General features: G+C 37.9%; 1 protein-coding gene across 1 annotated transcript in view; it reads left to right on the top strand.

Moving 5' to 3' along the window:
• The window catches only part of LOC108547977 (laminin subunit alpha-1), a 107,986-nt gene that overhangs the window by 24,665 nt on the left and 70,653 nt on the right, over positions 1–12,668 (top strand). The window contains exons 9-11 of the mRNA XM_017900728.1: positions 615–841; positions 1,101–1,288; positions 2,124–2,405. Coding sequence (XP_017756217.1) covers positions 615–841; positions 1,101–1,288; positions 2,124–2,405 — 697 coding nt within the window. The remainder of the gene's footprint in view (positions 1–614; positions 842–1,100; positions 1,289–2,123; positions 2,406–12,668) is intronic.

Below are 12,668 nucleotides of genomic sequence, written 5' to 3'. Positions count from 1 at the left end.
TTTAATTTTTATTTACTTTTATTTTGATACAATTTTATATTATTTAATACATTTTGTTAATTATATATATATATATACTAGAGAATATTATATCTTCTGTGTTCTCTTACCTCTCTTTCATGAAATCTATAAAATATTCAATGATTAAAGTAATATAAGAAAATAGAAATAAAATAGTATTGAATTAACATAAAGTATGTAAATATACCTTAATACTGTGATACTATGTAAATGAAATGTAAATGAAAGTAAATTCACCATATCTTAGTATATGAAGTCTTCCTAGTATAGACATAAACCTAAACCTGTTTGCATGGATTCCTTCCTTACCTCGAATGACTTAACCGTCTAGTGATAGTGAAGAAAATGTATGGTAACTTAAACAAGTTTTATCCAAAGAGATGTTGCATTTATCAGCTATCAATATCCAAAGCATCAACTGTAACTAATTCAATATATTGTTTATTTTATATATCTTTTATTTTTTATCATATTATTTCAAATTAAACATTTTCATACCTAATTTTACTCTATTTTAGTACATTATAAAATTAATTTTCTTTTTTTATTAGAATAATATTTATTTATTTGATTTATTTTATTTTGTTCCACAGAACTGTGAACATAACACAGTGGGTCCTAAATGCGATCGTTGTGCTCGAGGTTTCTTTGGCATTGCTCTTAAGGGCACCCCACATGATTGTAAAAGATGTGCATGTCCACTCCTAATCGAGAGCAACAATTTTAGTCCAAATTGTCAACTCGATGACCCTACTGACATTGACAGTGGATACGTGTGCACACAATGTCCAAAGGGGTACACTGGGGATCACTGTGAAAGGTAAATACACAATTAGCTTTATAAATTATTACAATTTAACTATTGAATTTTGAATAAAATATTTTTATTTACATTTGATAGTGCAACTCTTAAAATCCTAGAATATATTTTTCAAAAGTTGTAATAAAATAATTATCCCTAAAATTTTATCAATATTAACATATTATTAATAGTAATAATAACAATAAATAAGTATTGTAAATTTAATATTTTAATTTCCACGATTTTATTAATAATAAATACAATTTTATTCCCAAAGCTGTGACATAGGATATTTTGGAAATCCCATGGTACCCGGTGGCACATGCGAGTCCTGCTTTTGCGGCGGCGGTCCATGCGATCAGGAAACAGGACGTTGCTTGGAGTGTCGCGGTAACACGGAAGGCTGGAAATGTGACAAATGTAAACCAGCTCATTACGGAAATCCCTTGGAACAGAACTGCTTGCGTGAGTATCATCTGTTACTTCTGGTTCGTTATTTCATCGTTGTAAGCACGCAATATCCCGTGGATATCGAACGTTCCTGAACACTTTGATCGCTAAATGCTGTCTAATATATTAACGCATGGTACAACGCGTATATTTAATAGGAAGAACCGATCGTAGCTTGAACAGTGTTGTTAATTATAGGAAGCTAACCGTTGAGTAGGTTATTAAATTCCATAATGGATATAGTATAAGTGGGATGTTCAGAGAGAATTCCTAAATGCTGTCGTGGTCAGGAAAATGATTTTCGAGTTATTAAATTTAACGTGTTTCAGTGATAACGTAATTTATAATTATAGAAAGAATCGTGTATGGGTTATGGAAATTTATCTTGTATCATCATTTCCTCTCGATATTTCAAAATGCACTATGCTTAAAAATTTCTGGTGTTTAAGTAAATAAATGTTTACACATACATAGGTGAAAGAATGGGCCATGATAAATTACCAGTTAAATGACCTTATCGGTACAAAACTCCCTCTGTCTAGATCACTTAACTTGAACATATTTATTAAGTTATGAAGAAAATTATAGGCCCCATTAAGAAAGGAATAGCGTAATTTTAATAAATAAAATTAATTATAAAAATCCCCTTTTTTGGAATAGACTCATCAAAGCACGATTATTAATTTCTCAACCCCTAGAACTTTACCCCTTCCCAAACCACAAACCTATTCAAAATGATCATCTTCACCCCCAACACGATTTTCCCTCACGAATGTCCATTCCATACCAAGACTCTATAGTACACGTTTACGGGCAAGGAATCTAAACACGAAAATCTCATGTGTTACAGCCTGCAACTGCGATTCTCTGGGCAGCGGTTCCGCCGAATGCGACAAGAGGAGCGGTCAGTGTCCCTGCAAGCCTTTGTTCGAGGGTCGTGACTGCTCTTCTTGCATCGAAGGTTACGGGAACGTGACTGCAGGTTGCCGGGAATGCGACTGCGACGTGGGTGCCCTCGACGAGGTCTGCGATCCCGTAACCGGCGAATGCAGGTGCGCGGATGGCATCCTTGGCTTCCGGTGTGATCACTGCGATGTCGACCATTATGGCTTGTCCGCGGGTGGCTGCAAAGGTAAGTACTGTCTTCAACTTTTTCTATACAAATAGTGTTGTAAAACTATCGTTTCATAACAGTTGTAAAGCAATACTTAACGCTTGTTATTCTATTGCGATAAAATTTTCTCTTCAAAGAGAGAGAGAGAGAGAGAGAGAGAGAGAGAGAGAGAGAGATCAAATTAATGTGAAAAGAAAAGAAGATTTATTTTGACATAGGAGATCTTGTAGACATCTTAGGTAGAATATTTGCTAGATAGAAACATTTTAGTTTTAGTGTCTGAATGGGACATTTTGTAGATAGAATTTATAAGATATTACAGGGTTTCATTAGAGGAATAGATAGGAACGTGTATCAAGGAATTCGTATTTTAATTATTCCTTTAATTCTGAATATTATTAGTAAAATTTTGTCGAGAGGACCTCATCTGTCATAATTAGTAAATATAAATAGCAATCACCGTGTATTAAAATAAACCTGAGTTAAAATATAAACATATCACTACCCAAGTCTCCCTGTTAGGTGTATTCGCATATACCTAACCAGTCTAGTACACCTAATCTACTCTAGTATCCGTCTTCGCTGCTATTAAAACATCTAATTATATATGCAGCAAGAACACGGATTTTAAATTCTCTGACACGAGTAACACGTGTCTTCGTGATGCACGTTCGGAACCAGGAACCCTCTGTACATACTTGCAGCAGGTAGCATAATTCGGAACGAAGGAGGAACGTAGGTTTCCTTGGTTTCTGGAGGTAGGAAGCGCAGCGTGCTTGCTGTTGAGAAACGCGAGCAAGAGTAATGCATAACGCCTGGTCTTGTTTCAACTAAGCCGCGGATGTTTATCTCGGGTACTCCCTTAAGTACGGGGCACTTATCCAGACGGACAGCAGGTCGTGAGTCGAGTATGTTACTCGAGATTTACAAGAGTCGAACCACCCTTGCTCGTGGAACGTTTCTGACGTATAATCTGTTTAGCTTAGTTTTAATTTACGATCGCGATTTCCGCGTGCAGCACCGTTTCGCCTTCCACGTTTTTCAACAGTTGCCTTCACGTGTTTCCAGTTCTTTGCATTGTATTAGGTCCTCGTGTCAAGGGCTATGGGCGTGGTTAAGGTTTCGAGGAATTCTTCTTTGCTGGATAACATAATAGAGTGACTTTTAGGATAGCAGGAAGGGAGTTAATCTAGGGGTTTACGTGGTGATTACAGGGTGCCAGAGTTTGGGGTGCGATGAAAGGTATGAGAAATTTTAGGGGTGATTGAGAATGAAGATGAAGTTGTTAGAAGATTGTAAGGGTTAATTGAGGAATTCAGATTTTTCTTAAGAGTTGGATATTTTGATATGAATATTTGATTTTGTTGTTTTTAATTCCTTCAATGTGCAAATTAATTTTTGTGATGGAGCCTAGGTTATTTTAGACCTGAGATATTAAGGGACGATAGAAAAAGGACATTCTTTATCTATCAAATATTTCCAGTATAATTTTATTTTTTAAATATTTTTAGTTCTAAGAAAGCAAATAGTATTATTAAATAAAAGATAAATGAATAATAGGAAAACAGTGCAAAGTAGAATCTCTGATAACCTAGATTAACTATCACTTATCATATCCTTGGTATCAAGGACAGAAATTAACATAACGAATAAGTATAATAAGAATATATAAATAAGACACGCGATGATCAATTTTTCATCGATTGTCTGATGTTACGAGTGAGGAAGTTAGGACCATCATCCACGATAATAATTTTTCCTTTCTCTTCAACAATGTAGCAGTTGTAAACAACGTTGCTATCTCAAATTCCTATGTACACGTATTTATTACTCGAAAATCGTGTCTCTAGTCTCTCATTTCCGTCCACTTTATCGGTTCTCTGCTCTGAAGCAGCCTGTTCAGCCCGTTGTGATCGCAGCCTTAGATTGTCACAGCTGGTACACTCCGCGAGGATGTCGAAGATCGGGCTGGTAGATCAGGCCAGCACAAAGAATCCCATAAATCGTAATCATTCGGTGCGAGGCCGAATGCTCGCGTAAACGCGCTTAAGGCTTCTCTCTTTGCTCGTCATCGCCGATCTAACCGTGGATCATGCCAGTTGCGTAATCCACAGCCACTCGTGTTCCATGGTGTCCCGTTACTCGAAAGATGGATCGATCCACCCATCGCAAACGCGAGATGAATGTAGTCACTGTGCCGTTCGCGTGGCTTTTTCTGCCATATTTTTGTCACCGGCCAGACGTTTGGACAAATTACTAGGTTGCTCGAGACAGTTGGAAGATAGAGTTTCATAGCGATTTTCAGGAATAGAAGCAGGATTAGTTAGAATTATCGATAGTTGAAATGGTCTACAATTTCATGTCTTTTGTTCTCCTAGTTACGTAAAATACGTAGCTGTTCCTTACAAAATTAATATTGTTTTTGATATTGTAATTGGAACAGAACAGATTGGTAATACTAGTGTTAACGAGGGTAGAATTTTTCAATTATTTTTGGATATTCTTATCAAGTGTTAATATGGTTAATCATTTCATTCGTTGTATTATTAACCATTAATTATTATTTGATTCAGGTGGTTGTATGGACGCAATTAACATTTATTGTTTGATAATATTTGTGAAGAATAAATAAAAGGGTAGGGTTTAAAGGGGAATGGTTTGTTTAGAATTTGTTTATCGCAATGGAACATTATTTATGAAGACATATTGGAAATTCACGTGGCGTAATAGAGCTGTTAAGGTATTGGGTGTCTTACTGACAAGCAGCATGTCTGCGTAGGAAGTCGATTGAGTAAATAAATCCCTGATTACTTATTTGATAAGAATATTCATTTATATCAATAATCGATCATCGATCTATCACTGTCTTATGGCAAATTTGCTCATTCTTCGGTATTAATACCTCTGTATAATACATTTTACAATCACCTCCAAATGGAACAGGATGTTGCACCTTGGAAAATTCTATTTTCCTTTGTACCTGTTTTTCAGTCATTGTGAGTCTCCTGACAACTTGACACTCTAATTTACAACAAATATTTTCTTCCTACCTTTCAATTTTTCTACATTTTTTCTTCCTCTGTACCAACACATTGTAAAATTATGTGTGTTTCTTCCAGTCTTGTCTGCAATATTAAATCACAGTCGACGAAATTATTCTCTCTTGTTCAAAATCACTAGCAAGTACCATTAGAAAAGTAACAGGTAGTTGAAATTTCAGAATAGAGTTTTTAACGATTATTTTACCCCTGCAATAATTATAGTAATTAATATCAAGGATCATTGCCTCCTATTTGATGAAAATTCTCTTACGATATTCTATCTGAGCCTTCCGTGGCAGCCTGTAACCCACGCGAAAGAAAAGGAATTTATTGTTTCGCGGCCTCGCAACTTATCCACGGCAAGAAAGTGCGAAATCGAATCCTTATTTACGATTAGTCGAAACAGCGGCCAGGACACCGTATCTCACAACCGTGGCGAGATACGGGGACAGATATCGTAAGATATGGCGCAGCGTACACGAGCCTCTAGCTTGCCTTAGCTCATTCCACCCAAGCCACGGACTTGTCTGAGATGTTAATTAGCTTCCTGCGAACCGCGACGATACGCGACTTCTTTCTCGCGAAGCGATACGCTTCGTTTCACATGGACCGCGCTATTTAGCTCATACATGTCCCTCGCTACTCCGATGCTTCTGATTGGGTTGTTCGATGAGAAAAAAGCGCCAACTCGCGAGTCGTTCCGATATCTACGCTCGAGCGATTCGAATCTCCCGCCGATTTTTGAATTTCCCGCCTCTCGGGTCCCTGCCGCAGCGGTTGAAGGTTAGGTTGAAGAACGCGATAAGTCGCATATTTTTGTTAATTCTTTTTGCAGGAAAAGGAACTTTTGGTTTAATATATTGTCAATTAATAGTTAAAAATTGCTTTCTTACTTAAGTTCATTATTTTATTAATAACTATTATACAGGGTGTCCCAAAATTCATGCAAGATTTGAATTTTGCGCCATTTGCGCTGTAAAGTGTTGCCAACGAAAACAAAAAGGCATCGTGGCAGTTCAGGGTCATTAAAAATGGAGTGCTATGCGAAAGAACAACGCGTTTTTATTGTTAAGCAATATTTATAATTTTTAATTAATAACCTGTGTTTTATATCGAAATTACTTCTGTAAGTGAATTTTGGGGCACCCATTATAAATATAATTAAAACAAATAAACAATAATTTACAAAATACATAAATTGCTCCTGTTTTATAGGTTTTTTATTTCACTATAATATACAGAATGAATAGCGTTTGAACATAACGTCGAACCAAACATACAGCATTCAATTATCATAAAATGATAGTAAAATAAGTATCTGAAACAGACAATTGAACTAATTTACGTTTGTAACTAGACGTAAACACCGTCAGATTAATTCTCCCCGTAGAATTGTTTGATGGAACATAAATTACACAGAATCAATACGTTCATATATCTACATCAACACATACACAGTAAAGTCCATTACATTCAATCTCCTAAACAACGAACCGGCTAATCCTCATTGCAGCATACCCCATCACTTACGGCCATAATTAATCGACGTAATCTCGCACCCTACCTCCGACTTCAACACCTAAATCACACAAAACGTTCGACGACCGTCGATTTATCAGGTTCCGCGAACGTCGGCAACGCGTATACTCGCATTAACGCACATTAAGCCGGCCCTTTTCAACCACGTGAAAGTGTGGGTGGACAATCGAGTTAGCCTTTTAATTCGAAACAGCCATTGACGGGGATCCCGAGAGGCATCAGTCATTCGAACGATTCTTCCTTAGTGCAACATCATCGCGACTCGTTTCGTTCGGACAACGCGGTATTGTGCTCACAAAGAAGGCCATCCGAAATGAATTAGGACCGTCTGCGCGCGAATCGCCTTGCGATTTGCCAAAGTTCGACTTCTTTGCCAGACTTCAGATTAATTGGAACGATAGGGACGCGAATAATTTACGCATCGATTTCTTCAATTTTTAATTTTCTTATCTTGAATTTTATCGGTTGTCATTTTATGTAAAATTCGATTCCTTTCTGAGTTTTTCTGGGTTTTGTAGTAGAGAGAGTAAGTTTTTTCTGAGTGAGATATTTAAATTGGGAAAATTTTAATGAGTTTAGTTAAAGGTTTCTTGATTATGATTTATGAAATTATTTGGATTGATCGATTCATTATTTTTGTATTTTTGTATAGTTGAACAGAAATTGTCAAAATTTGAATTGCTGTAACTTTATGAAGGAATATTCTGTGATAATCAATTTGGGCTCATTTTAAAGTTTCAAGTCTCTACTTTAATGTGGCTGAACAGTTGATTCTGCTCAGAGTTGAAAATTTCCTCAGATCAAAAGGTAAAGTGAAGGATTATAGGTAGTTCTCCCTCAAAAACTATGATAAGTTCAAACGATTCCACGCATCTTGATAATTTTTTCTCGCCATTCATTTTTTAACGGTGTTATAGAGGGAAGTTTCCCCTTTACATCGACCTCCTAGAAGTCATCGTACGATTTTTTTTCTTCCGTTTTATCGCAATTTCAATGGAAGGTATTTATTTAATAATTTAATTATGAAAAATTATGTATTAAAAAAGTACAGGTCTTTAATTTTAATTAATTATATACTCCTATATAGTTTTTAATAGAATTATTAAAAAATTTTAGAATTTGTACAAATTTCACAGTACATGTTAAACTCTTCAAATATAGCTCATCATCATGTCGTTATCCTTAATACCACAAGGTATTAAAATTCCATAAAATAGAAAATCCTGTCGACAGTTCACAAATCAATACCCCACATTCTCCACCAATTGTATCATCACTTATCCTCAAACTTTTGTATGATCTCTCTCATCTGCCTCAAAAATTTTCTAAATAGAATTCAAACGTAAAACCCATTCATTTTCTGATCTTCTGAAGAAAAAAAGAAATAAATGAATATACTAGAGTAGAACGTTTCTTAACCTCATCGAGGTCCATAAATCCATTGGATCTCGTTAAAAGAAGCACACGTTTCCCGAGTCCACTAATCAGCCAAGGCTATGCTAAGGTTAATCGCCGTTCGCCAGAGTAGAGATTAAACGCGGACAGTTAGCAAAGCCAAAGATCGGTCGCAGTGTAAATCAATCCGTGTATCTGAGACGTAGCCCCTCTTTAAAACGTCCTTAGTCAGGCTTACGCGGCAATTAACGTGGGCAGAGGTGCTTAGGTCGCGGCGCGATAATCGAGCTGCTTAATAATCTCCCATAAGTCGTCCCGTATGCAAATCGAACGTCAGCCACGCTTCCGTCGACGTTGTTCTTCAGCCGAGGTATCGTGTACGATATCGTCCATGAGTACTTAAGTAAAGACAGTTTGATCGATTCGAGACGCAGTGTGTACGCGAATTAGTGGCAGATTGATGAGCGAAGGGATGGTTATCGACTTCTTACAGAGTCGATAGATTCACGTGCGTCTTGATTCTTTGTGCAGAAGGTTATTAACGACGTGTTGAAATTCGACTTAATGCCTTCGAATTTTATTGGAATAACCCTTTGTGGATGGAGCAGTTTTGAGTAAACCATGGGGTCGTGAGGCCTAGCCACTGTCGCGATAGTCATTCAAAACTACCAGCGCTCATTTCCCCAAGGACCGGCGCTAGACTTTCCGTCTGGGAAAGAACGATGCGAAGGGCAGAGAATTACTCGAAATCGTAAAAGAGCTGTCACTCTGTTTCATAGAACTCTATGCAATAATTAGTTGTCGTACTCATACTCACTACATTCTCTTTCTTCTTCCTTCAGTGTATGTTCTACTTATTTAGAGAGCACATTGGGTCACATCTCCCTAAAATTTTAAATAGCCATGTTCTTTTCTTCTAATGTCAGCCCACACCTTCCATCTATCTCTGAGCCCAACTTGATATACTCAAACACACTGACATATATTTTTCATACTGTATATTTGATACTTCTCTTGCACTCGTCTCCTACTCTGCATATTCTGACACTCGTACATTCTTTTCCTTCTACTTTCAGTTCATGTTTCACTTATTTAGAGAAAACATTGGGCCATATCTACTCAAAATCTTAAATACCCGTGTACTCTCTTGTCAGTCCACTTCTTCCATTTATTTCTAAGCCAAACTGGATATACTCATAGACTCTGACATATATTTTTCACATTGTATACTTGACACTTGCACGTTCTCCTTTTATTTAACTCAAACACGCATTCGATCCATATCCAAGCTCTCTCTTTCCACACCCCAATCTCGATCCTTTGGCCCTCCTCTCCATCTCTAACCCAAACTCCACATACCCAACCACTCTCGACATACCTTTCTGCCAAAATCTCTATCTTGCGATGTCTTCTCGCAGCATTCTGCGGCTGTAAAAGGATCAGAGAGCCTTGTCCCTCCCATAAACTCCTGCAATCGTAAAGATCTTAGCACCGCGAAGGTCTCGGGCTACCCCTGAGTAAAGGTCTGAGATCGTTCCCCCGCGAAGTCGCGTATATCGCTCGAAGCTTGCGAGCCGAAACGCTAAATAGCGAATCTACGACGAACAGCTCCACACAGCAGGAGTAACACGCCGCGTTTTCTGAATCTCGCGTTCAAGGAAATGATCGAAACTCTTGCTCGCATTGTGCTTCTGAGTTTATGTTCAACTGCAGACGTGGATTCGAGCGTGCCTACCGTAATGTCTCGCGTATGACACCGGTCAGGGGAGGATCATTTCCACAAAGCATCTGGGTCCGGAGCTTACTGGAAGTCCGGAACTATATGATCCAGCGACTCGGTTGAACTTTATAAGTGAACAGTGTAGTTCGCATTTCACGACGGTGTGCAATAGGGGACTTCGAATCGACGTTCCTGTCGTTTTGCTACATAGATCCTTCGCCATTGGCGTTTCAAGAGAACCTGATTGTGTCGGCGAATGAATTTTTTGCGAATTTCAAAGCGATTTTTGGTGACCATGGAGTTGGATAGATTGTTGAAATTAGCTGTGTGAATATTATGGTTTGTTGTTGGAAGTCTAATGAACGAAATCATGGCAATTTGTAGTTAGCTTCTCTAAATGCTTCCCTAGATTACGCTAGATTCCATAGATTACCAAGATTACACTAGATTCCGTAGATTCCCTAAATTACACTAGATTCCTTAGATTCCCTAGATTAATGTAGTTGTTAGACTTCCTGGGTCGGACAATCAACTGGGAGTCAATTCAGGCTTGACAATTGACATTGCATGTATATTTGACACTGAATTTACTGGATTTCTAGAAACTACCCTTTTAGTGCCAAATATCTGCGTACTATTCGCATGCACAGGGAACTTTGTCTCAAAATAAATTTATAAAACCTCATAAATGGTTGAATTCCTGTTCAGAAACTCTACATGAGATGTTCCTTAAACTGAAACATTTGTTTATGGGTTTACCTTTTTGTTATATTTCACGATGATCAATACCGAGGTGGAGCGACAAGTATTACACAGTTTCAATAGCCGGATAACCATAAGTGTTTACAACAATACTAGAATAATATTTCAGTGACAATTCTACCACTCAACCATGTATAACGTTTAATAAATTCATTTTGAGACAGAGTTCTTTCGCCATAGCATATGAAAAATGTCGAAAAGGGTTAACGTGCCAGTAGAAAACAGCGAAAGGGGTAAAAATTCGCGAAACAGGATCACACTGGTGAAAAATTTCGAAACGCAGAATTTTTCCATACCGTCCTGTTAATCCATTGGAATTCCTCGACATAACTCACCAGCAGACCAAACCACTTGCGTAATTTAAATCTGTCGACAACTAGTCCCGCGGTCGTTAAAATCCGCGTTCCTCAATTAAACGTTAGAAAAATGAAAATTCCTTGGCCGGAGATGAATGGGGAGCCAGCATACCGTCGAATCGCGCTTCTAATCTCCACCCAGTTTTCGAGGGGCCGCTCCCATCTCACGAATCTCGCTCGACTCGAAACTCGAGCCTCGGAACCGGCGGCCAACGACAATGGCACTCGCGAGGGGGTCGACGATTATTGTGGAAGCCGTCTCGGTGGCTGGTTCGACGTTTTCGCGGTTCTCGAGTTTCCATCCGGATCAGGTCAATCTCTCGCTGCGCCACTCGCCCACGCTAGATCCTTGATCGAGCATCCGAGTGCTTATAGAGCACTGTCAAGTTTCTGGATCACCGATTTTCTGAAAACGGTACCACGTAATATTTGGAATATTTGCTTTGTTATTGCTTTTGGTATGTGTGTTTGTCAGTAGGTAATTTTTAATTAATCTTCTTCTTTTATTGAAAATATGGTTACTGTAATTTATATTTTGGTATATGAGAATTATATCCTACAACTAATGGTCATGGTTACTATAGTTGATATAGTTGTTATAATCGTAGCTGTAACTGTGGGAGGTATAGGTAATATAGTAAGTCAACATAGAGTATTCGCTGTGGAATAATGATAATTGTATTTGCTCAACGTCGAATGCTCAGTGTAATTATATTTACTCGGAATCTAGTACTCGCTGTGTAATAATGGTAACTATATGTACTCAATATCGGATGCTTGCTGTGTAATGGTAATTATATTTACTCAGCATCGAGTATTCACTGTATATCGAATATCCAGTGCTCTTCTTAAACGTTATTCGGAATTCAAAATATTATATTAATTACTATCTCTGCTGTTAATTCGATTCCCTATCGAGTCTAATTAAAATTTAATTATTCTGACATAAATTGACTCATAATTCGTCGGGTATTAATTTCACGTATTAATTTTACGTTACAAAAGACATCGCATACTGATGACCCGTTCAGTCATGGATAATTAAGAATGAGAATCTTTGGATTATGGAAATTCTCCTGTAACGGAGGATGAGTTAAAGTGTCCCTAAAGTTATTCCTCGGGTAACCATAACGTCGAACGAGACGCGAAAATTCCTTGGATTTATCCTATCTATTCGCCAGAGTCGAGCCTCCAACGATCTGGTTCTCATCAGCAAGCGTGGGCACCTATCATCGACCATCCCCGATCCTGTGTCGAGGTATCTTATCTAGCGATGGGCACAAGTACCTTACAAGTAGGTTCGCACATTGGTCGATTAGATTCGAATGGTCTATAAATATTTGGAAAAAAGAGCACTTTCAGCTGGCCTCGAGTCCAAAGGAGACATATTCGAAACCTCGATAAATAGGTACCTCAGAAAATGGGATCGATACGTATTTTCAAACGGAATAGAACACTGGTCGTGTAG

This window comes from Eufriesea mexicana, unplaced genomic scaffold (genome assembly GCF_001483705.2).
Source record: "Eufriesea mexicana isolate 0111107269 unplaced genomic scaffold, ASM148370v2 scaffold1344, whole genome shotgun sequence".
Lineage (NCBI taxonomy): Eukaryota > Metazoa > Arthropoda > Insecta > Hymenoptera > Apidae > Eufriesea > Eufriesea mexicana.
This window is presented reverse-complemented; position numbering and strand designations above follow the sequence as displayed.